At 44.4% G+C, this 26,558-nt stretch overlaps 1 protein-coding gene across 1 annotated transcript in view; it reads left to right on the top strand.

Annotated features, from left to right (window-relative positions):
- Window positions 1–9,903: 9,903 nt before the first annotated feature.
- Window positions 9,904–26,558, top strand: part of HEPHL1 (hephaestin like 1) — a 34,908-nt gene continuing 18,253 nt past the window's right edge. The window contains exons 1-8 of the mRNA XM_074572978.1: window positions 9,904–10,073; window positions 19,526–19,770; window positions 20,565–20,777; window positions 22,604–22,783; window positions 23,793–24,047; window positions 25,082–25,250; window positions 25,970–26,109; window positions 26,246–26,377. Of these exons, the coding sequence (XP_074429079.1) occupies window positions 9,904–10,073; window positions 19,526–19,770; window positions 20,565–20,777; window positions 22,604–22,783; window positions 23,793–24,047; window positions 25,082–25,250; window positions 25,970–26,109; window positions 26,246–26,377 (1,504 nt within the window). The remainder of the gene's footprint in view (window positions 10,074–19,525; window positions 19,771–20,564; window positions 20,778–22,603; window positions 22,784–23,792; window positions 24,048–25,081; window positions 25,251–25,969; window positions 26,110–26,245; window positions 26,378–26,558) is intronic.

Here is a 26,558-nt window from a genome sequence, read left to right as displayed (position 1 = left end):
AGCGATCGGTAAGTGTTTTGTTATTGCAAGTGGGACCATCCTCTCGTTAGAAAATCAATACTCTAGTTGTGTGTGTGAAGCTGTCATGTTTCAAACATGGACACGTTTGTAGCCAGAATTCCTGCTTGTTGGTAAAAGTACTTACTACTTACTTTGCCTGTATCGGAGAAACTGATACATGTTGAAAAATTGGACAAGCCTTTGGAAATACAACTGGTATTCAGATCCTGAGGGCTGTCTGTTTTTTTCCAGCTGGGGCTGGCAGGTTGAAGAAAGGACAATCTGTTCCCTTGCTGACCCTGAAGTGGTCAGTTTGGGCCCACTGTGGGACAGGGTAGTATTTTAGATCTCCACATATCTTACACAGCAGCAAAGCCCAAGGCAATTAGGGCAATATTTCCCAAAACGGGAAGTGCCTTTGAACATTTCTTAACACTGCCTGGGTTTCTGAAGGTGATTCTCTGCTTGCACAGGTAACCGCATCACAGAATTTTCCCAGAAATGAAGCAATCTCCATCTTCAAACTATTTATACTTTTCTGCCCCTGTGTTCACTGAAAGGCAGCTTCAAGGCTTTTTTTGAATGTGAGGGGTCGTTGAGGAAGGTGGACAGTAGACTTTGTTGTTTGTTGTCTAAAATTACATACCAAAAGGAGTCATAATTAAAGATCCTCTCTGAAAACGTGTGACCTATCTGTCTCTCCTCATCCTCCTCTCCATCCTTGGAGATACATCATTTCCATCCTTGGAAATATTCAAAAGCCTTCTGGCTGTGGTCCTGGGCAGCCTTCTCCAGGCAGCCTTGCTTGAGGATTGGGGTTGGACCAGATGACCTCCAGAGGTCCCTTCCAACCTCAGCTGCTCTGTGATAGTGTGGCTCTATGAAGGACTGTGATATATCAGAGAGGGATAACAGCACTGGGCTGGTGTGGCGTGGGAGCAGCTGCACTGCCCTTTGCCGAGCACCATGGCCGTGTTGGCAGCAGTGGCATTGTGCTGCCACGGGGTTTGGTCCCTGGTCCCTGTAGTAGAGCTAGCTTGAGTCCGCAGCTCCTCTGCAGCCAGCATGTAGAACACATCAAAAAGCTGGACTTAAAAAGACGAACAAACCATCTGGCATGTGCTGTTGTCATTCCTCGGTGGTGTAATCCATTCTTTATATTAGGGTGTGGGCCTAAATTGAGCTAAGGGCAGGACGTGCATTAACTCTGCGATGATGGCAGGTCTCCAGAGGCTGGGGAGAAAGGCAAGAATCCAGGGAAGTGTTAAGAGGGAAGATACCGGGTGGAGACAGGATCGTAAAAGAAGTAGGTGAGAGATGAACCCACACACATTAAAAAAATAAAAACCTGGAGGGCTTCCTCCGGTAGGCACATCTCACCCTGTGCAACGCCGGGGCATCCTGCCTGTGTCTTGCCCGGCCAGCGGCACAGGGAGGCAATGAAACACGCTGTCTGTGGCCATTAGAGGGAGCTTGGTGAGAGCCCAAGGATGACATGCAGACCTGGAAAGCCGAAGCAGTGCATGGAGGACACCTGGTTCAGCATTTTATACCTATTTTTGACATCCTTACCATACTTGTAGTATTGTATACGGCTATTATGAGATAAGGATGCACTTCCCTATGACCTGCCAGAAACACTGCTGCCTCTTCCGTGCAAGAATTGCTTTTTGAAAGAGGGCTGGGATTTTTTTAAGAGTAGTTTAGTAGTTTTATAACAGCTTGCACTTGGCATCCTCATCTCACCATAAGCTCAACAGAAACACAGTTGATGTTGTCCTAAGTCTGTTCACCAGCGGATATTCAATGAACTGGATGCTTTTACTCAAGAAAAAGCAAACAAGAAAACCATTTGGATTCATACAGCAGTCAGAGGAAGGTTCAGTGGCTGCTGGATTCACCTGGGACACAGCCACAACCTCCTTCCACAGATGTGCTGAAACAGTCCCTGGAGGAGGTGAGGGATGCAGATGTCCAACTGCTGGGCTAACCTGGTATTCCATGCCCAGGGTCTGCCTCCATGACCCTTCATGCTCTGAAGGAAAGGTGAAATGGCTCAGATTGGCACATCTCGCCCCAGAGCATCCCAGTCTTGCTACACTGCTGGCCTTGGTTATGCTTCCCACCCCCTCCTCTGAGCCAGCGCCAGCCCTTCTGCAGCCACACGTGAGAGGTTTCGGCATCTGGCTGGGAGCCACTTGGTTTTTTTACTCCTCTATCTGTCTGCCTGTCTAGTCAGGCATTAGATAAAGGAACAAATTACTGCGGAGCATCTCATCACTGCATGTAAACTCCTCCGTGGTGTGCACCCAGCCCCTGGCACTTTGGGGAGAATGAAAACTAATTGTGAGAGACTCACCAGGTGCCTGGGAGGGAAGAGGGATGAGCTGCCACCAGGCCCATGCTCATCTCCTTCCTGCTGAGCAGCTGATTGACAGCAACCTGTTACTGCCAGGTATTTATCTTACATATCCAAATACTTCAACTTGTTCTTTAACAATTTTGACCTTTTTTTTTTTTTTTAAGTGAGTATGATATTTTTTGTCCTCATGGCTTCAGAGAAAAACTTCAAAACTGCTCAAAAATCAGAGTCCAAATAAGGAGAATTAGCATTTACTGTCTTTTGTAAAAATGTTTCCTTTTTGAAAGCCTGACTTGTGATTTTTAAATACCCCAAAATAGTGATATTGTGCTTTTTTTTTGGCCAAGAAGGCACTTTTAAAGAACAGCTGTTGCAAAAAAAAACCTGTGTGTGGTAAGTCACTACATGCATTGCTTTTCTCTGGGTTTGTGCTCCTTTCCTCACTCTTTGTCTGGTTTATCTGGCTGGTAAGATTAGGAGCACCGCAGGGCAGGGAGGGTCCCTGTCTGTGTATTTGCACTGTGTCTTGCCACTTGTGAAGGAAGCAAGTAATCATCACCCTTGCTGCTTTCATGTCTACTTGCACAATAGAAATAATTAATAGTAATAGCAATGCTTTGCCTATCTGCGGCTCCTTTCATCTGAAGACCTTAAAGTGCTTGACAAGCATTAACTAAATTAGCTTCCAAATACCTGAAGAGGGAGTCAGATATAATGATCCCCACTTTGCAGATGAGCACACATGAGGAGAAGCGAAGGCTAACTGAGTGCTTACAGTTAGTCAGCTGATGCCATGTTTCCTGCATTGGGGGAGGTTGCTCAGCACTTCTTGAGGCTCAGGCTTTTTTCTCAGGTGCCCAAAGGTGGGTTTTGATGTCTACTTTCTAATTCCAAGACTTACAGACTGTGGACCTGTGTGATCTGCCCCAACACCTGCGGGAGCTGGAGGAAGCATTTCAGGCATTGTGATTCATGAAATTTCTCATTCAAACTACTAGCCTGGCCTGGGAAAGGAGGAAGCTCTGCTGGTACCATGTTGGCATCACTGTGAGCAGGCAAAGCCAGGGTGACTCTGAGTTAGTCCTGTTTTCGGAAATGTAAGTGGACTCCGGCACAGAAAGACTCCAGCTCGGACCCAGGGGTGGTGCAGCCACATTTGCATCATGCTGCCTTTCACTTCTTAACCCTTTTGAAGAGGGATCTGCATCCGACTTGGCCAATTTGCTCAGTCTTGTATGCATGGTCTGGGCTTACCAGGCTGCATCCCTGCTGTCGTGTTCACAAGCTCTTACTTGCAAAGAAAGATGCCAAGAGCCCAACTCTGGTGTCTGAAACCACACTTATCTTGTCTCCTGCATGTCTCTGTTAAATCAAGGTGTTCTGCACCTCCCAGGATTGTACCCAGTAGGGGAAAGGAGGGACTTGTCAAGAGCTAGGCAGAGGAGGAAAGAAATCCTCAGTAGGGACTATATAAGATTCAGTACTAACTCGGAATGATAGAACAAAGGCAAATGACGTTTTGGAAGACCACAGCAAGATTGTCCTTTTTAATACCAGGCCTGAAAGGCTTCCATTCCAGGAATGGCACTTGGGCTGTAACATAGGCTTCTTCAAATAGGAAGCAACAGAATCACTGAAGAGTGGTAGGGCTGATCTTTATTGCAAAGCTTCACAGATATAGATGAAAGACACTAAAATTGATGGCAGCCATCTGCAGATCCCATAAATCACATCATTTCACCGTGGGCAACCATCCTATCTTCCACAAGGTCATGGCATTTTCCCTACTGGACAGAAGAGGTTGTCTGGACAGCAGGTAACTTCACCGCGCACAACACCCTCCCATTTAGTCAGCAGACACCAAGCAAAGCCTGCTGGGAATTTGCAGTTTTATAGCACTCTTGGGGATGGCTTGCCTGGCAGAGGTGAGTTTGCAACAGCTTGGAAGCCACTTCTGCAGGTGCAATCACATCACTTCTTTCTCTTCTTCCCGCAATGCTCGGTATCTTCCTTTCTGCTACCTCCTTTAAATAGCCCTGGTTAGTTTTACAGTGCTGGGGTTTCTTACCACAACACCCGTATTTACCCAGAGAGAAAATGGGGCAATGATCTCATAGGAGGAAAACAAAAGGGCCACATTTCCTCTAGAGTAAGTAAGTAGGTCAATGCTGCCAGACACAATGGAAGAGGATCCCATGATGCCCATGGGATGGCTGGAGGAGGCTGGGCAGGCAGTGGAGCTGCTTAGGGGAGAGCAGAGGTGGCAGTTGGCACTGGCACTCCTGCTAGAAGGCAGCAAAGGTGGGTTGGAAAAGGTTTCACTATGCAACCAGGTCACAGCATCACTCCCATAAAGGCCAAAAGTCCAAGGAGACCCCAGTCTCCACCGCCCTCACACACAGAGCGAAGGTGGTGCAACAGGAGGGCTGTCACCTTGCCACCACCACTGAATGGGAAGCCCAGGGACCTGGCTGCCTTCCTGCCTGGAAGTTACCTAGCCTTCCTCTTTCCTCATTTGTATAATAGGGTTAATAAACACGCTCTGCCCCACAGTGATGACGTAAAGTTAAGCTCTTTCATGTTTGTTAGGTACTACAATGGGCAGCACTATAGAAACCCATAAATAATGTACCTTGAAGTTCTGTCGAGGTATTAGCCTTGTTTTAACAGTGCAGATATTACATGAGTTACCACACACAAGAAGCTTCTCTTAATTAGGATCAAAACTTCCTTTTTTTAGCCTTGCTGTAATGGCTTTTGAGGTTGAACATATTACACTTGCCCAGACTCTTTGGCAATTTATTATAATCTCTTCAAACTTGCAGCTCCTTTCAGTACACTGTTAAACCTTTCTTTCTTATTGTTGCATCCCTTTACAATCTTTGAATTTAAGTATCTTTTATTCTGATGTATAGTTAATTTCTCTAAAGTCTAAATTCAACTAAGGTATCGTCCTTTGTCATCCATGTGGCAGATAAAGGATTTGGGTCAATCCCATGCTGGAAAAGAAAGGCTCTATGGGCTGGTTCTGCTATAACAGGAGCCCTCTTTTCCATTTCACATCTTGGGCCAAGATTTGTCCACAGCTGGTAATGTACCAAAGCATCTGTTCTGCAAGAAGAACGCCCGCACAGAGATGTACAGAGAAAATTATTCTGCTCTAACGATGTCCAGACAACCATTGTGGTAAATGCCAAGTGTGACCCTGAGCTGGGTGCATGGACTGAGCCCAAATGACCGGAGGGTAATGCTGGGGAGCTGTGTGGACTCTGACGTGGGAATCTGCAGGGCTGGGTTCAGTCTCCGTCCTGACACAATGACTTCTGGGCAGACACGAGTCAGGTCCACACTGGGCCACCTGTAATACGGGCTGCAGCTGCCTTTCTAATATTCTCACTGATCACAGATCCTTGTAACTACTCTTGGAGTTTCAGCAGCTTCTTTTGTCCTTCTGTCTCCAACTGTTTCAGTGCTCAGACTTGTAGTGCTCCTGGGAAGTGCTGTACACGACAAGGAATCCTTTCTCACCAAGGTCCTACCCAGAATGGCAAATGGAAGTGGTGGGAGCCTTCAGGGCAGACAGTTTTTGAGATTTCCAACTTACCAGTGTCAACTCAAAAGATCCCACTAATTCAGATACACCTGGTGTGACTACCTAAGACCATAACACGAGGTTTATCTTCTGTTCACTACTGCTGCAACACAGGAAATTATTAGAAAGTGCAAATGAAATTGTTTTTCACAGGTGTACTATGAGGCTTTTGTATTTAATATGTGTTTGTGACTGGAGAGTGTGGAAAAAACGAGGAAGGGGAAGGGTGGTTTGATTAAAAGAGTGCTGTGAAACTTGGGAGGGTGTAACTCAGTTCCCAGCTTTACCACAGACACTCTTTGTCACCTTGGGATGGTCACTGTTGGCACAGCTCCAGGTTTGGTGGCAATACTAGCTGAGGGTAGTCCTATGCTGGAAACAACCTGGACTGCCATGCAGAAACAAACCAACATAGAAGAGGGACTGGGAACAAGTGTGTATGAATGGGAACTCTGCTGCTGTCAAGAAGAAGCAGAGGGAGCAGGGTAGTCAATCTGCTTGAACATCAGCCCATCATCTGCTCAATGGAGAATGCAAGCTGGGTTTCAGTAGGAGGCAGTCTGAATAAAGTGCTCATCTCTGAACTCATGTTGCCTAATTTCAAGGAACTGAGGTATAGTCAATGCAGAAGATCAGCACATCCAACATCTCTCTTCACTGACCTTATGGCCATCACCAGGTTAATTTAGGCATTCTAGTTAATTCACTAACATTAGTTGGCATATGTCTGGTCTTTAGTGAATTAACTTAAGCTAATTATTGCAATCACTCCTGGTGTATTTATAAAGAAAGATCCACTGGTGATGTTTCAGGGCTCATTCACAATCTGGTACTCAAGATATTCACCCTTCAGACCTATGAACATTGCTCCTTGTTATAAAACTTTGAAACCCAGCCATGCACTAATTTCAGCCTTCAGAGGGACAGAAAATCTCAGAAGCACCAGAATCCAACCCTTTTGCTGAAAGGATCCTGAACAAAGGGACAAACTTAATCCCATTACCCCACTGCCGGAGGGCAGCATCCCAGAGATTTTCCTGATGCAAGGGCAAAACAGCTGTTCTTTCATCTTTTTCTGAGTCATGCTCGCAGCACCTTCCCAGCACATGTAAATGTGCCTGGGTTTAATGATGTGACAAGGTAATTAAGTGTTAATGTGTGGATGCAAAGGGTATACAAGTTGCCAGATCTAGTAAATGCTTAAGCCAAGCCAAGGCGTTTACCAGATTTACAACACATTGCTGATATAGGGTGCTAATGCCCACACATTTTTCCTGTTACACAAATAATTTTTACGGTAATAGACAAAGAAATTAACTTTGTATTTGAATTTTGAATAGTTGTTCTATCAAGAAAGCAAGCAGGACCCAGTCCTGGGCACATGAGAAGCAGTAGAAAAACTAGGACATAGCACTATTATTATTTAAATGCCTCCAGTGCAGTTGGGTGCCAGCTCCGAATTGGACACTGCCCCTTCCTATTCCCTATTAGCTCGATGCACTTGAGTTATATGAGTCCACATATATAGAGATTTATGCTAAACACATAACAGAATTCTTCAGTTGCAAAAAAGCAAACAAACAGGCCATAGCAAAACTGTCTGGATGAAACTGGCCCATACCTGGTCTTTAAATATCTCTAATACCATGCAAATGCCTGATTTGAGCAATTGAGCTCTACACAATCTCATTCAAAGTGCACGTTACCCTCTATATAAACATATTTCCTATTTAAATGCAAATGTGCATATGTTATAACAATGAACATTTGCACAACAGGCACCCAGTTCTGTAAGCTCAGGTGCTTGAGTGACAGGAGGTGAAGCTCTAGTTTGCCTTGGCTCAGGGCAGTGACTCTGGGCGAGGGAAGTATCCGCTACGGGGGGCTGCAGGGTCCCAGGCCCTGTGCAAAGATCACAGTGCAAATCTTGCTAACCTGTTAAATAACCACCTTGGCCTTTTCACAGCTTCATAGCCCACCAGCTGGCCCATCGGTCTCACCACAGTTGCATGTTTGATAGCTGTGCCACTGGCTGGCAAAGCCTCTGCCTGTCCTGCAGTCATTGTCATTTCTTTTGCTTTCTAATTATGCCTTTTAGAATCACAGTACTATTAGTTGGCATTGTTTGAGTAACTGAGTGACACAACAAAGCAGTGTAAAAGGAAGATGATTTTTAACTCTTGGTATTTTGGAAGAGAAGACGTAGATTGACGTGAGATGCCGAGAGGCTGGCCAGCATGTGGTTTGCAGCAGAAGGATGGAGAGATGAGCAAGGTCTCCAAAGTTATCAGGAAGTCTGTGGGTGCTGCTTCTGAGCATCGGGATCTGTGTACAACATCTGCATTGTCCTGTCACTTCTCCTCCTTCTCATTGTTCGTCAACTAACTGACTTGGGAAAATGAACGTCAGCAAGCATCAGAGCAGCTTACAGCTAAGGGACTCTTGCTTATACGGCTATATTGCAATTGTCTGACTGCATCCATACCCACGTATACAGCGCTTTCAGTCCTCGCAGCTAAAGAGATGCAATGCAGAGCCTAAAGAAACCGAAATCTTCTTTAATAAGATACTCCATGTGTCTCTGTGCCTTGTGGCTGAATTTAGATGAGACTCACCGTGGTCCAGGTGGCCGGAGGCTGGGGTGGTGTGAACCCCACCTGCTTTTTGAATTCTGTGTGTGACTTCAGAGCCACCTGCACACCAGTGATGGAGAGAGGTGCTCGGCACAGCCGACCGTACGTGTAGCTGTCGCTGCTGCATGCCAGAGGGGGAACCTCACGCGACTGCCGCATAAAACCATTCACATCACTGATCTAGGTTTTGACTGATGAAGTTAAACCTGTGGCTACCAAATTCATTCGAGAAGCCTCTTACATCCCTAGCCATGAGTAACCATTAGCTTCTTACGGGAAGAGGTCAGATGGTTCTGGAGCTGAAAGGGGAGTTTCACAACTGTTAAACCTGGCAGTGAGTCTCAAGTGTAATGCTATTTTCCAGAATTGCAGCTTTTCAACACCTTCAGTCAGTTAAAAAATGAGTAAGAGAGCAGTATGATTTTGCAGAGTGTCTTGCCACCTAGGGGATGTTGCCTACATGGTTTAAAACACTCTATGAATTCATATTTATATAGGTTTACACTTTGCTTTGCCGAGATGGTAATAGAGATGTACCCTTAGAGGAAGTTAAGCTATAAAGGGAGGGGCTGATTTTCTAGAGAGCTATGTGGGCATGTTAATTACCAAGTTTAATAAAAGGGTGATCTTTGTTTGCTGCAATTCTTAGGTGTCCAAATGGAAAGACTTCACAAGGGCTCTAATTTCCAGAAATGTTTGTAAAAAGGGGCCTCATTTTGGGCACTCTGAAACTGAATGCACTCAGATCACTTGCCATCCTAATAAATGGGTTAGAAAATCCTAAAATTGGAGAGCTGCTGGAGAATTCTCTCTCTCTTTAATAATGCTGGATTGTAAACTGGTGTTATGCCACTGAAAAAACCCAACACAGGCAGCAAGATGCTAGTTTTAGGAATCTCAGACATGCTAAAGGAGTTAAATTAAAACTAAGAATAAAAGGTTTTATAGGGATGGCAAAAAGACCAACAAAAAGATGCTCCAATATGCCGTACCACCTAGCCTGGAAAAAAAGAGGACAAAAAAGCATCCAAAATTCCAGAAAACACCAACTGTCTCTAGCCTGGACAGGTAAATGAGCAATTTATGTATTCACCAAAGGATTGGCAAAGGTCCTGCCATGGCAGCAACCTCCTCCCTAGCCCTGCTCTGCATAGCCGGGCTCTCTACCTATCCCAGTCCTACCTGCGGAAAAGGAGGAGCTTTGCTCTGTCCATTCCTTATTTATAACTTGTTGAGAGCTGGGAGGGAGGGGTGAGCTCTCTGTGGTGCATCCTGCCGCTGCCTGCCCGCTGCCAGCCTCGCAAGCACAACTACAAATGCCTCCCACGCAGTGTGGTGGCTGCCTTCACGCCCTTGGGTTCCTCTGGCTGTTGGCGGCGGTGGAAGCAAAGACCAGAACCTATTACCTTGGGATTGTGGAAGAGAACTGGGACTATGCACCGTCTGGGAAAAATCTGATCACAGGACAAAATCTGCTAGAGGACAAGTAAGTAACTGGGGTCTCTGATAAACGGGAGACGTATCGACAGCTCCAAAGAAAATCGACTAACATGGTGAATGTGTCTGTAAATGTCTTAAGATGACCTTTTTCTTGTTTTTCTTCTGATGATGTTGTCATAGGCAGGATTTCAGCTTCAAGGCAAGAGTGGACTTTGGTTGACTTCTCTTCCATCGTGGTTTGTTAAGCAAGGCGATAGTCAGTGTGTATTTGAAGGTGACGTTAAGGATCTGATATTTGTCAAAAAAATGTCATATAGTGGGCTCAGAATCCCCCATGTATGTTTCATGGAGATGCAGGTATTTCTGGGACGTGTTCAAAGGCAAATTGCAACTTTGCCATAATCCAGCACATCTCTTCCTTACTTTGAGGGTGGCAGAGCACTGGAACAGGCTGCCCAGAGAGATGGTGGAATCTCCTTCTCTGGAGACATTCCAAACCCACCTGGACGCGTTCCTGTGAAACCTGCTCTGGGTGACCCTGCTCTGGCAGGGGGGTTGGACTAGATGATCTCAGGACGTCCCTTCCAACCCTATGATTCTGTGATAAGACATAGAAGTCTCTTTAACTGGCAAAAGCTTGTGAGTTCTCCCTGTGTGGGGGCTCGGTGTGACATCGTAAAATTCTGATGTGTATAGTACCTACAAACGAGATATGAGTAGATGGTGCATGTAACCCTGCAATGTAGGCAGCTGTGGAGAGCTCCATTTGAGAAATCTATTTAGATAGGTGCTTAAGCATACAACAGTGAATGGTCACACTGAAGTCCCGGAGACCACCTGTGATGAAACTGGAGCATGTAGGTAAGCACTGTGATGAATTGTGTCTTGGACAGAGTGAAACAGGCATCCATTCTCATGCCCACACTGCTGTGGTTGTCTGCTGGACATCTGATGGGGATGGCACAGACCCTTGGTGCCTCTCTACAGTGTGGGCTTCAAACACGTGTGGGAATATTTTTAAGATTTCATTGGTATCATTGAAACTCTAGAGATAGTTTGGGGGTCCTTCCTCTGAGTCTAGGCTTGGGGTTGGGATGGGAGCTGTGAGTGAGCGAGGAGGTCCTGGTGACCATACCAGCTCTGGAGGCATACTGGGAGCTTGATGTTGTGTCTGAAGAGTCAGAAATGGAAAAGTCCTTTCCAATTTTTCAGGAAATCCCAAGCAATTCTGGAATTTCTCTAGTGGCTGATAATTTTGAAATCACTCTCAGCTGTATTTCATAAATGAAATTATTTTGCCACAAGCAGGAGGCAAGAAAGAGTTTCATTTTTCAACACAAACTTATGCTTACGCTCTTAACAACTGGAGATAACACTAGGTGTTACCTTTATAGCTAGAATTCAGGGTAATAGTTTGTCCCAGCCCATGAAAACAAGCTTTGCTGGGAAGGTTATTCTTCAGTTGTGTTAAACACCTGAATTTCTAATTTCACTATTCTTTTTAGCAGAGGATAACTTCCTCCACTCTCTAAACTGGAAAACCTCTCACTAAAAATAGTTCAGCTTTAAGTGAAGGGCAACCACCTGTAAATCCACCCCAATGCCATAGAAAGATTTGGAATCTGTTCTGTAAATTTTACTTTTAAGGCTGTCTGCACTTTGTGTTCCCTGACCATCAAGTGGCACATTTACTTTAAAGTCTGTGACATAAAAGTGATGCCTTTAACATGGCACGACAGGGAGGAATGATAGCTTCTGTCTTCAGTCATCGCTGTAATGTAATAATTACAGAATATTAATTCCAAAGGGTTTACCACAGAGGATTTTAAGGTATACTATGCATTCAAAGCTGGGGAGCTGTTTGTGATGACCTCTCTACGTGCAGAATAGAGCGATTCGTGTAATAAGTTGACTCTATTTCCAAACTATTGAGTTGAGCCAGAATAAAGTGCTATATTCTGGAATAATAACGTGTCTGCATAACCATGTGGACTAAATAGTGAACCAGTAATAGCTATTTTGACTATTTAGTTCTATAGGAACTAAATTTAAATGTAAATGTAAATTTACATGTAAATGTAAATATGTAAATTTAAACCAGTAAACTAATGGTTTGCTTTTCAGCTAATTAATCGGTTCCTTTGGATATTGTCAAAAACATAGTTCCGCCAACAAAATTTAAAGATCAATTCCTAGGTAGGGACAGGAATGCGTTTTGAGCCAGCTGTGTTCTGCAAGCAGGAACCCTGGGGCTCGCTGAGCCAAGCACTTCTCACCTTGTGATGCATCCTCACAGCACCCATCTGATGGGGCACTATCCCAGTTTTATTGATAGGGAAGTGAAGATAAAGAAGTTGCAGACAAACTGATTATCTTTAAAAGAGTTGGTACATACACATAAAGGAATGCTCCCTTTGATTCCAGCTAGCCCACAGAGATATGATCAAAACCACTTATTCTTCACTACTTAATAAAAATGCTGAATTAGCAAGCGTGTAATGGAAAGTGTTACATTAGCTGGATCAGATAGTGAGATTTAAGGGATGATTTTCAATGTTGCTGTGCCAAAGTCAATAATACCTTCCTCAGCCTTTAGTTTTTAGCAGTAACGAGGAGAAAGGAGACTTTGGTAGCCAAGACATGGGTCTGGAAGTCAGGTGAGCTGGTTCTGGCAGCAGGCACGGCTCAGCTCCGGCTCAGCTCCGGCTCAGCTCCGGCTGTGCTGGTGCTGAGTGAGCTGCTTCCCCGGCCAGGAGCCCTGGAGCTGCATCAGCACCTCCCTGGGTGTGAGCTGAAAAGGCTGCCTCTCCTCAGAGCTGATTAACCCAAACGCAGCCCTGTGTTGGCATAACTATTCTGCTTGGATGCTGATTTTTATTACGCCTTGTGTTGCTGCAGTGCTCAAGGGCCAGCCTGCCGCTTGAGCAGTGCGAGTATCTTGCTGTGCATCAGTGTTTCTTATGTAAAGAGAGTAACGAGGCTGTTCACTTCTGCCATTTGTCTTGTCTACTGGAAGCCGCAAGCGGTTCCACTAATTCTCATAATTTGGAGTGTTATGAATGAAACCAAGACATTTCACTCTCGGTTCTCGCTTCAAAAATTAAGCTGACATTTTCTGAAGCACGCAGGACTTTGGAAATTGCAGACACAAATTATGGCCACTGAGTATAGGTGAGCTGAGAAGGTGTTCAGCATCCCCTCCCACCTGATATAACTGGTGAAAGAGCTGACATCATTAAACCGTGGTGGACTGGACACACAGGGTGCAAGGTGTTGTCAGTGCTGCTGGACGTGCTGCAGATCCCAGGGAGATTTTGTGGGTTAGGGCATGAATATTGCTGCAGTAGGAGGGTGAGCTCAGGCATTGCCTGGTCCCTTTAACGGCCACATAGGCAATGGCCTTTCAAAAGAAAAATACACCTAGGTGTTGTGGCTTGACATACACCCATCTTTCCCTCCCTGCTGTGGCTCAGCCCTCAGGATTATAGTTTGGTTGATAATCCCTTTAAATTAATTTGGTGCTGGTTTATGTGATGGACACTTAAATCTTGCTGTTCTGGTGGTAGATGTTATTAAGTTTTGCCTGATGTAATAGCTCTTCCCTTCTCTTTGGGCCACCAATCCTACATATATCTGGGCCAAGTCTTGCACCCACCAACACTAACGGGTGTTTTTTGTTACCACAGCATCAAACACAACTTGTGCAATGAGGAGATCCCACCCAGATAAATGACAGCAAAACTGTCGTCACAGATGCTAAACTAATGGCTGAGTCATCATGTGGCCAAATGACCCAATTGCATCAGTGGAGATGCTCATTGTGGGAAGGGGCAACATCAAAAGGGCATTTGAGGTGAAATCCTGGCTCTAATGGAGCCTGAGAAGAATTTTGTTATTGACTTCAGAGGAAGCAGAAGTTTATCCTAGGAGAGGAGCCATTATTGCCACACTTCAGAGCTTTGTCTAAGACTGTATGGGTTTGACTGACCTCTTCAGTTGCCTGTGTGGGTCATGAGAGGCCTAAAACATCCTTTGAGGACATTATGTGTCTCTCTTTTGAGGACACACAATTCACCTTGTTGTTTGATGCTGTGTGGTCAGGGTACCATCTACAAATGTAAGTTGGCACTACTGGTGCCCCTCTCCTGGACATCCCTCTAGCACAGACCTTGCACTGGCCTTAACATGGCAGCCATGGTTTGGCAGAGGGTTACCTTGAACAGGTTACATGACCCAGGGGCATCCTGGAGCTGTGGGCACTGTCCTGGCTTACTCCAGCCACAGGAACAATGGGGAATGTGGGGGAAAAAAAAACATTATAAACCGAGGCATAGAGTATGGAAAAAGGGTAGAAAATAAGGAAGGTTTCACCATCAACAGATTTTGGGGAACAAGCCCATAAAGATAGTTGTTAAAATGGTTGTCAGTGTAAAATCTATGGGATTTTAGTGGAACAATAGTAATAAAAGAAAGTTTGCATCTACCTACAGTTGCAGTCAGGAGTGTACAGTGGCTATTGAGCATGTTAACCTCTGGAGAAAAGCTGGGACTCCACATCTGGTGGTTATTTGAAGTGCTAGTTTTTCATTGGTGGTTACAGTGGCAAAGAAGCTCAGCAGGTTTCAAAACTGTATGAGCGAGGGATCTGGCTCCAGTCTACTGGGGAGCATTTCGGCCATGCACAACATGTAGCTCACTCTCCATTTCTTACTTCGCACTGTAACACAGTACTCGTGTAAGCACCACTTTAAAAAAACTGACCTCTGTTAGGTTTAGCTCTCTTTCTCATGATCAAAGGTAACATAAACACAGTAAAAATCTTGGCAAAATACTTGTTCTGTGTGATAAAAGAAATAGGTGTAGAAATTACACTTAACTCATGGTCCTACCCGAACTCATGGTCCTACCCTCAGATGGCAGATTATCTGCATGTCTAGTCTTGATTTGAAGTAGAGTCTACATGACACTCTTGTTTTACTCTTTCTCTCATTTGGAAGAGTTGTAGTGCTCATCTTTGCAGAGGGATGGATGACTGTAATTATGTTAATACTAATTTTAAGGAATTAGAGTTCATTCCCTGTTAATAACTCCCTGTCCCACTCATGTGCATCACCAACATTTCTTTGAGCTTAAGAACTGCTGGGAAAGGTCAACTAGCAAACTGAAATCAGACACAGCAATAAAGGAAGGATTTGCAAGGTTTTCCTAGTATGAACAAGACTTTTTACGCCCTAATTCACAAGCCTGCTTACTTCTATATGTAACCTCAAGAGTGTTGCGACTGGAATAGGTGAAGGAAGAACTCAGTGAGGCTGAAGAATTTCCAAGAGTATTTAGAAAGTTTGCATGGGTCCAGGAGAGAGAGAGTTTCCATTCCCTACAAGAAGTGGGACTGGCGGATCATCACAGCTTTCTGCACATGAACTGCAGGCTGACAACTGAGTTGGAGGGAGATCTCCAAGATTTAGAAGAGCAGCTCTTACATCCACACAAGACCAGAAGGATGGAAGAGGTTCATGCAGCGATACCACAAAGCCAGCAGGAGGATGAAGTGGTTTGAAGAGAGCAGGGGAGCATGCAGTAGCAAGGAGAAGGTTTGTCTTCTTGTGACAAGACAGGAATGAGAGATAGGAGACATTTTGGCAGAGAGTGCCCAGTAAAACAGGCATATTATGACCACTGGAAGAAAGAGGCAAAGGCAGATTCAAAGAATTGGACATGGTTAACCATACGGGAGAAGCCACTGATGCAATAACATATTGGAAAGTCATTGTGTGGGAAAGAATAAAACAGGAGTTGCAGTAGAAGGGGATGTTTAACTCAGTGACTGAAAATGTGAAGTGTTTCCCAAGGAAGTAGACATCATCGAGAGAAGACAGGGAATGGCATTTGAGAACGGTTGTCAAAGACAGGAGATGAAAGGTCAGCAGGACACTATCCTGAAGCTGAGAAAATCTCAAAGGAACTCTGGAGATGGGTATTGAGGAACCATGGGGTGGGAGATGTGCTGGTACGAATGTCACTGGCAGCAGAGACTTCATGGAGCATTGAGAAGATGCTCTCACCGAAAGACAGAAGAGGGATGGGGTGAAACCTCTGTGTCCCACAGATGGAGCAGCAGGGGCCATGGCACTGAGCCTGTGCCAGCTCCTCTGACACATCCACTGGCTGCACTGTGGCACTGTGGAGAGGTACCAGCCTCAGCGTGTGGCCACGTGTCTGTGATCCAGGCATCTGGGGGTGAAGAGGAGAGGACACTCACACCCCTGCATCCTTTCTACGAGCTTCTTATGGCCAATACCATTGACTCCAGTGTGGACAGTCTTTCTGCAAAGGACTTTAAGCACTGTAATGTGCAGCACAGCAACATTTGTAAAGAGGCACAGAGCTACCAACTACTGGCAAGGCTGAGGTGGACACACAAAAATTCTCCTGAATGAAATGGACAGCTAGACACCTGGATGCCACCTAGAGTGCGACTCACAACAACCAGTGTGCTCTTTTCTTGGGTGCTGATGGTTACCAAAAGGACATGCTGAAAATACATGACTCTGTATAGGTAGAAAAGCTCCCAGACAGTAGGAGGAGTGAGGCTGAAGTGTCTGCACTCCAAGGAACATCAGGGCATTTTGGGTAGAAAACTCTTCTGCCCTTTGGAGAGTGTGGGTCTAGAAGGAAAGAAAGCTATGAAAGAGCCTGAGTCTGTAACACAACAGCAAGGCTGCTGTAGGCTTGTAGGCTGAGTAGGAATTTGTCTCCCAGAGCTGATTGGTTGTTTTCTTTCAGACAATGATTAAAAATCCCCATAAATAATCAGTGCCAAGAGGCCAGGTTGCTCCTTTCATGCTGTGATCCCTTTCTGGATACATGACTCTTGCATTGCTTGATGCCCTGCGTAGAAGGACATCACCTGCGTTGTGACTAGCTGCAGATGATACCCATTGCGCAGGCAGTGGGCTCTGCAGCTCTGAATGCATGATTTGAATAGGGATCCTTTCAGAAAACTGGCACAAAAAGACTTTTTTTCCTGGCTCCTCGATGGCTTTAAGTAGAAGTCAGACACAGATCTAGCCAACAGAGATGCCACAGCATGGCTTTAGGCACTCAGTCTCTGGTGCCTTAATCTGAGGGTTTTCTCAGGGTGACTTCTTGAACCTCCAGACCTAACTGGGTTTTAGGATCCCTGTTCTACACATTTACAGGAGTTAGACTGATGTGAAGCATTTGACAAATCCTGGTCAAAAAGTGTGCATTTATCTGGGGCACAGTTCTCCTCCTGCAGGAGAGATAGTGTATCCCAGGGGAGTGAAGTTACGGGAGAGGGTGTGATGTGTTCTGGCCACAAAGCCAGGGGCATAAGGGCACTGTCATCATGGGGAAAGCACAGTGCCACTGCAGCACTTCATTTAAAATATTTGGTGGCTAATGAAACTGGAAAAAATTCAGTGGGAAAAAATTCAGTGGAAAAAAATCTGCTTAAAATAAGTACTTCTGAAAAAAAAAATCTATTTGATTTTTTCTGGAGAAAATGTCTTAAAAACCATTTGAAAAATCAAGTTATAATTCAAATTAGGGCATAGCCACATGAATACATTGCCATGAGGTAAGGAAGCATGTGCATTTACACTGCACTACTACTGACACCACCTGCTGCTCTGTGGTAAGGTCTCTTGTAGCAGCTCTTCCCCCCAGGCAGTGGAAGGTATCTTCTCCTTGGTGAATGTGGCATGACTTGCCAGGTCTTGCCATGCACACAGAGACAGTTACCACAGACCCACTAATTCACTGAAAATCCAGACTTCTTGACAACTCATTTCTTAACCATGCTTTTGGGCTGTATTTATCTGACATACGTCGTTCTGTGAAGAAGCAGACTGAGAAGCTTCTGTCCTTTCTCCTCCATCCTAGCCAACACTTTCTGCCACAGCAGTATCATTGCCTATGTTTCCATTTGTGCCAAAATAGCTCCTGGTTTGTTATAAAGCACATTTTTCAAATGAAAAAGCATTCTTTTTGGAGGTTTTTATATCCAGATCACTTCAGGGATCTGGTTTAGACAGTGGCTGCGGAGGTGCCACAGATGGGAGATGTTGTGAATTGCGGTGTCACGCAGAGATGGCTTGAAAAGGGGGAGCAGTGGATCTTATGGTGAAGAAATCATAGCAAATCATACCTTTCAACTCATGTGACGTCCAACACGGAGGTTGCTGGCACTGCACAACGGCACCGAAACAAAATGGGTTCGCAGGTGGACTGGCCAGTCACAAAACCTCATTATAAATATGGACTTCCTGTATTTCTGCCAGTGATGCTTCTGGAAAACTTAGCTCAGCTTTTTTATGAGTTTGTTAGGAAGCATGAAAGTTCAAACACTCTTCAGGGGGATGCAAAAACTCCTGAAGCAGTCAACTATGGTGAAATGGGTCATACAGTCCACTGCTGGTTGTGTGGCAAAGGAGGGTCATTTCTACACCATGTGGGATATTTAGGGATGAGGAATGTGTATCGCACTTGTCAGCTGTAACCTGGAGAGAAATAAAAACTTTAATATCATAACAAGACGTGCTGAACGTGGTATTCCAGTATGATGTTATAGTTATTAGGGCAAAACTAATTCCCAGTTGTGTAAGAAATATTGACTGGGAGCACCTCTGGCTTTAGCTGGACTATTACTTGCGTATTGTGTGAAGTTCTTGTGTTCAGACTTCAAAAGAGATAGAGAAATATTGGAAGGCTTTCAGAAAAAGAGCTTTGGGAAAGATTTGTGGCATAAAGCATGTCAGTGTACTTTGTTTGTCCAGAAGAAGGGTAGGAGGCAATTTAGTCAATTAATTAAAACTTATGCAAGTGCCTGCATAGAAAAGAAGCTCTTGATGGTATGTGGCCTCTTTGATCTGAGAGAGAGCTTGATGGGAACTAGTGGTTGGAGTACGGAGCTAGGTGGTATTAGACTACAAATGCAATTCAAGGAGCAGATATTTAATAGCTATAATATGTCAACCACTGACCATATGGTGGATTCTCCATCACTTGAAGTTGCTATAAACATGGGCTCTGGAATGTAGAAACTATGCATTTCATGCAAAAAATATTTCATGCTACTCTTCTGGGGTGTCAGACTAGTTGATTACAATCACTCTTATTGGCTTTAGAAAAAACTTCATTTGGTTTTCTTTTCCTTCTAACAGTCATGCTTTCAGATGTGAGGTTTCAAACCTTCAAAAGAGGGAGAAGGTGCTAAAACTGTACAGAAAGGCCTGAGTGCTTGGTCCTCAAGTGAAGACTTGTAGCAACCAGTCTTGGAAGTAGGATGACTGCTACCACACAGAAAGGGGCTTGGACACTGCTAGCACTGTCCAGGTTTACTCCTCAGCCTTTATTCCACTAGTTATGTGATATGTCCCAGGGAACTATTTATCTGCACTGCAAGCACCAGTTATTTATCAACTCTTAAAGGATTTTTTTTGTCTCTAAATTATTTTCCCTTCCCAACACTAGGTTTGCAAGTGTGTATGCGACCAGAGGAGCCAACCGCATAGGGCGTGTGTACAAAAAGGCTATTTTTAGGCAATTCACAGATGACACTTACTCCCAGGAAATCCCCAAAGCAGCCTGGTTGGGGTTCCTAGGGCCAGTCCTGAAGGCAGAAGAAGAGGATGTCTTTATTGTCCATCTAAAGAACTTTGCTTCCCGCCCATACTCTGTGCATCCACATGGGGTATTCTATGACAAGGACTCCGAAGGTAAAAGCTGGTTTGATCTTTCTCTTTTCTCTTTTCCTCTCCTTTTCCCCTGGAGTAGCTAATATCATGTCTAAAACTTTGTCCAAGTATTTATTGTTCTGGCCATTGACATCAGAGGACTTTAGAACACTCTCTCATAAAATCATCAGTAATTGCAGCTGATGACTAAAAACAAGAACAGCCTCGTCTCTTAAAAGTTTTCGCCACAAACCTTTGACGCTTGGGATAAATCCAGCACTGAAACAGGTTAGGTGGGTCTTTTTTCCTGAATTATTGTCCTGAACTATAAGTCACCGAAGCATCTTCCCTCCTTCCTTCTACTTCTAGCCTGTTGGAATTGATAGAGTTCTTGTAAGTAAATGTTTTCCTCTCTATGGGCTATAACAGGCTTGATTTAATTTTCAGAATCCAAAGCTGTGCATGTGTATTTTGGTTAGAGGGCTGTATGGATTTGTTTATGTTGACTACTCTCATCAGTTTTCTGTATGAACATATACAATGTTAGCTGACAAAATGTGTAGATGACAAGAGTAAAGAGCCAAGGAAAAATTTGAGCCTGTTGATGCATCTTCAAAGCTTCATCTACTGAAAAATGGTGGATTTTAACTCTCACCATTTTTTTGACTGTTTTGCCAGAACTTCTGAATTTTTTTCAGAATTTCTCAGTGATTCTATGTTTGTGAGTGCTGTTACTATTTTTTAAATCTCTGATAAATTAGAAGAAAATACATATTTACTTAAGGAAAACAATTAAGGGGGGGCTAAAAACTTCCTTTTTCCTTTTAATGCATTAGGAGCACTTTACCCTGATGGAACCGGCGGTAAAAGCAAAGAGGACGACTTTGTTGTTCCCGGTGGAAATTACACATACACATGGCCAGTAAGGAAAGATTATTCCCCAACTTTGGCAGACTCAAACTGCTTGACTTGGATTTACCATTCTCACATTGACACACCAAGAGATATTGCATCTGGTTTAATTGGGCCACTGCTGGTTTGTAAAAAAGGTACTGAGCTAGAAACACCGACAAAGCAAGCCCCTCTGCCAAGCTTGGCATCTTAACAGTCATTTTTGCTTACAGGTATAAACATGATGGTCTAGAGTCTATCCCTACATAGCCCATAAAAAGGGGCAAGGAATAGATGGGCCATTCCAGGAGCATCCCAGGGTAGGTATTGTAGCTCTGGGACAACCCCCTTCCTGCTCCCCTTTGGCTTCACGAGAGATTTGCCTCGGCTGGTGGAGGGATTGCAGCATGCTCTGTGGCCAGCCGGTCATGGCCGAGACCAAAAATACATGTTCCCAAACTGGGATCATTTCAGGACAAGCAAAGGACTCATTGCCCAGGAAATGAAATTAGGGCTGTGCGGGTGACTTCGACATTGGTATTTACATATTCGAAACCCCAATGTTCTCTGTCTTTTTTTACCCATGTGGATTATATATTTATTTTTGCTCGTAAATTGTATAACTCAACCATACGGGGATGTGCACTGAACAGTGGAGGTGACACCCTGTCCCGTGTACTTTATAGCCTTCTAATATTGTGCTGGAGCCATCAGGGACCATGTACCAGCCCTCTCTCCTCTATTAGCTGATCCGTCACCCCCTGTCCACCTGGGCATGTGTAACTCACCCACCTCTTCCCAGTACCTCCAACAGTACAAAACCAGCCCTGATTTTATGTACAGAACACATAAGTGGAGCAGGTTTTATATGTGAAGAAGAGAAAGGCTTCAACATGGAAAGGATAAGCCTGATCTCCAGCTTAACTTGCACAATTAAAATGTCTCAGACTTTTATTCTCCCAAAGAGCCTTTGAAATCTGCAGAACTGCCTGAATATGTGAAACTGAGCCGATAACTATGCAATCATACATGAAGTTAGGGGATAGCACATTCAAGACAATCCTAGCCTTAAAGACCACATTGTCTGCATGTTTGGTCTGGAATTCATCAACGTGGATGTCTGCACAATGCTACTGCTGTAGTCCTCCATCCAACGGTGGTGGGTGGCTCCTTACAGGACTGACAGCAAGGCTCTGGGGCTCCCTCCCATAGGAGACAGGGGAAGCAAAGGTTTTCATGGGTTCAGAGGCAGACTGAATGATTAGATGAAGTCTAAACCTGCCAATGGTTAATAAAAGACTACTCAGTATCGCCAATCCTATAGTCTCAGGCTGTCCCCCAAATGGTCACTCAGATAATGATACTGAAACTTAGCCTGAAGAGATTATATTCATCCTGCTTCAGCCTTTTTAAATTTAAGTATCTAGTCCTAGATAATTGTCGTGGTTTCCTTGTTAGTCCGCAGAAAGCGAGCCACATTTGGACAGCCATTCTGGTATGGTATGGTTTTCACTAGTCGCTTCAATGCAACAGACATGCAGGCTACCATTTTGTTCTCCTTAATTCCTGGTCAAAGGAAAGTCACTGGTTTCTGACTGGATCAGGCCCATGACCTGGCTCACTGTGTAGCCACACGGATGCTTACACTGACTAAAGGGCAGGGTTGGGTGCAGTGGGCCAAAGATGGGGAAAATGGGACCACATATATTGGCAGGTACTTGTGCTTATGTCAAGTCAAAGAGATCCTGAAATATCAGCTTGACTTGGACGAGATGTACTGCCTTCTGGAGGCACTTGTCGGCTCAAAGGCTGCTGGAGGGGGGTCAAGATGTCTTAGAAGAGCAAAATTAGATGAGGTTCATTCTGCCCCACAGATCATGGGCAAAGCACCGCATTTTCTTGAGTGCTGCAAAGTTATTGTCACTTTTAAATTCAATCCCCGCCAAGGCTTTTTTTATCACTCTCCTTTTCGTTTGCAATTTAGGAACGGCAGATGAGACCTCAATAGAAGGGACTGGTGCTGCTAACGCTTTTGCCCTGATGTTTAGCATTGTAGATGAAAACTTCAGCTGGTACCTCGATGAGAATATAAACACCTTCTGCTTAGAACCAGCCACAGTTGACAAAGAGGATGAAGGTTTCCAGACCAGCAACCGAATGCATGGTGAGCAGGACTCTTGAGCAAATAGTGACTTGCAGCAGTGACCAGGCTCTTTTTGTTTCAGTAGGACTTTCTGTCCCTTGGGATGCCTCTCGTTTATCTGTGTCAGCAAGGAATGGGTCGGGATGTTGAAGTACCGTGTTGATAAAAAGCCTCTCCCCAAATACAGCACAACACACTGGTTTGCAGAAAGGAGATTTAGCTTTCGTGCCCAGCTCTGCCACTTGTTTAGCATTTTATCTTAGGCAACAGATTTAAGCCATTTGGTGACTGTTTGACCAGCTGTGAAAAAATAAAAGGAGGCTGCAGAGCACTTTGAGATGTGTGGATTGGAACAGGTCAGCATTTCTCAAAGGCCCTTGTGGATGGTGGGCCGGCTGGTACAACCACTCCTGCCCTTCAGAGACCCACTGGCCAATAGTACTTTGTGCCATTTGGAGATCTGGTGTAAGAAGTTAAATCCAGATATTTCTCTGTATTTGGGTTGTTCCATGGAGCCTAGGAGCTAAAATATTTTGCAAAATAGGAGTCTCATTCTCCTAGTGTCCTGATACATTGTCAGGTGTGGAAGCTGAGGAAGAGCGAGCTGACTAGACTGATTTAACCGGTATCATAATTTTCAAATCTAAATTGCTTAAGCCTGGCATATAATGGTATATTTATGACTCAGAATAAGAGGAAATAGATTTCAGACATGCTAAATAGCTGCAGAACAAGTTAACTTCATTATCAGGCCTTTTTGGTAATGACTTGGCCTTCGCAACATCTTGATATCACCCAGGAAATTTTTCACAGACTCGACCAGAATATTTGGACCATTTGATCATCCAGAGCTGTGAACTCTACATTCAAAATGTTACTCTTCATCAAGGAGCCTGTGAGGGCCTTATTCACTGTGGACGTTCAGACAGTTTCTTTTCTGGACCAGGAAAGGATCATCCTTAGAAATAGGGTCAGAGGCACTTGGCACTTCTCTTTCACCTCTCATAAAGTCTCATACTTTTGTTTTTAGCTATTAATGGTTATATTTATGGCAATCTCCCCGTCTTGGAGATGTGTGCTGAAACTTCCATATCCTGGCACTTGTTTGGCATGGGAAGCGAGATAGATATCCACGCTGCGTATTTCTACGGCCACACGTTCACTAACAGAGACCAGAGGGCAGATGTCGTTGGTCTGTTCCCAGCAACATTCATCACAGCGGAGATGACTCCTGGGAACCCCGGGAGGTGGCTGATAACGTGCCAGGTTAATGAGCACTTACGAGGTATGCTGCTATAGATCTCCCCGATCCATTCAGAAGTTCCAGCCTCTATTATGCTTGGAAAAGAAAACTGAGAGATGTTTCCAGGGGAAGCAGGATTTGACAATTTTTTGTGACTAACTGAACTCCTTGGAACTGTTTCACCAGATAAACGTCATGAATGTGAGTTTAGTCACCAGTAGAAATTATATGTGTTGGGCCAAATCTTCAGCTAGTACAAAGGTATTAGCTATGTAATTCATATGAGGAAGGCTTGCTAGACCCAGCGCTGACACCACACTTCCTATGTAGACTGGAGATTTTGATGAGCAATGAGAAGAGCCTTCATCATCACTTTTTGTGGTAGATAAGGACTTACACATAAAGAAAAATCATGCCAGCTGAACACTTCATAGCTTTTCCCTTTACAGTAATCAGACAAAAATTGGCAGTGCTTTCAGAAACCTTTATGTGAGGGAATTTGATGGTGATGTTGTGATATTTGTGTGATGCAAGAGCCCGAAAGCACGTGTCATAAACTAGGTGTCATGACAGCAGGCAATGTGTAATTATCATATCAGAGATGAGTTGGGAGAATTTTTACTTTTAAGAACTTGCACATTGATTTCAGTGGGAACTTGCATCAGGCAAAACAGACTTGATTCTGGTAAGCAACAAATATCTTCAGTGTGGTAATCGGCCTCTGTTTCAATGAAAGTGAGGAGATGATGCCATTTTGCACACTTCAGGAGGCACTCTGGCCCCCAAAATCATTATACCATCCTTACACAGTTTAAGGAATTGAGTAAGTAAGCTCACTAAAGAGTGCCATTGATGTCAGTGGATTTCACCTGTGGCATAAAGTACCACCTTGCAAAAGAAGGCTGCTAGCATCTGGCCCAGTGTAGGCAGAGGAAGTCTTCAAAAATAGAAACTTACCCTAGTAAGTGTTTCCAATCCACGTAGCTCCTAGAGAGTTTTGAATGTGCATTTGTAACCATGAGATTGCTGACTCTGCAGCTGGCCAAGGACCGTCTCCAGACTCTTTCTTCTCCCAGGTGGCATGGAGGCACTGTATGATGTTCAGATCTGCCAAAAAAACCTGTCTCGGCCTTCACCTCTCAGTCACAAGAGAAGATACTATATCGCTGCTGAAGAAGTGCTCTGGAATTATGGACCTGACGGTTATGATAAATTCACTGGGCAGGGTTTAAACGCCACTGGCAGGTAAGCTTTCTTGTCCTCTCCTGTTGTGCTTTAATTTCAGGAGTCTGGGTGAGACTTCCCCAGTGATTCACCAGGGCTAGGTCCTGCACTGTAATTAATTTTAATTGAAAGGGGCAGGGAGGAATGGATTTCAACAACCTTGTTGGGAAGCTTGATTCGTAACTGCGATGCTCAGAGCTGCTGTCTGGAAGCACTTATCTTGCTTCATTAAGTCCATGGAGAAAGTGAGGCCTGGTCAGGTATGCAAAGTTCAGCAGAGTTAATGACCCTACGTCGAGACTCCGCAGGCAGCTTTCACACTTATAATCCGTGTATCTCAGAGGGGCCATAATGGTAGATTTTTTTCCCCCTGTTATTACTGATGAAGATGAATTGTATTACAGTACCTCCCGGGAAAGTTAACGAGAATTAGAAACACATTGTGCGCAGGTATCGGCACAGGCCTTGCCTAAGGTAGTTAGAGGTAAGTTGACGTAGATGTCTAAGTAAATTGGGGTTAAACACATGAAAGTCTAAAGCACAATGAATGGCCATTTGTTAACTAATTTATAACTGTAGTTCAGACCACTAATATGTCTCTCTGTCTCCTAGGAAAGTGTATGCAAAGTAGTAACTTGGGGGGCCATTTCTCCTGTGTCTGGAGTAATAACTTTACCCAAAATGAAGGGTTCTGTCTGAACCTCCAGTTATTTAACCAGTCCAATTTGTTAATTCCACAGTGAATCTGCAATATATTTCACACAAGGGACTGACAGAATAGGAGGGCAATACTGGAAAGTTCTCTATGTGGAATATACTGATGCAACATTCAGTAAGAAGAAGATTCGGTCAGAGGATATGAAGCACCTGGGAATACTTGGTAGAGTGAATATTTTCCCCTCCTGTCATTATACTGGGTTTGAATGCAGATCCACTTGGATCCGGAGGGGAATTCTTGGATCCCTTGGATCCGGAGGGTAGTTCTTCTAATACCTTCCCTCACTTTCTTTTTTAAGGCCCCGTTATAAAAGCTGAAGTGGGAGACACAGTGCTAGTTACGTTTGCCAACAAAGCCAGAAGGAGCTATAGCATTATGGCCCACGGCGTAAGCTTCAGCAAGCTGTCGGAAGGTGCTCCCTACTTAGATGGTAAGTTTTGACCACTGTATCATCACATCCAAAACACCTGAGTCTAAAGATCTTCTGTTGCTCTGCAGGTTTGCCCTTTTTGTGGATGTGAAGGCACAGAAGGGATGATTGGCTTAGTTTGTATCTACCCTACATGTCACAGTCTGCTGGTCTCCCCAGTCTGCCAATGTGCTGGTTCTTC

Source organism: Larus michahellis, chromosome 1 (assembly GCF_964199755.1).
Source record: "Larus michahellis chromosome 1, bLarMic1.1, whole genome shotgun sequence".
NCBI lineage: Eukaryota > Metazoa > Chordata > Aves > Charadriiformes > Laridae > Larus > Larus michahellis.
This window is presented reverse-complemented; position numbering and strand designations above follow the sequence as displayed.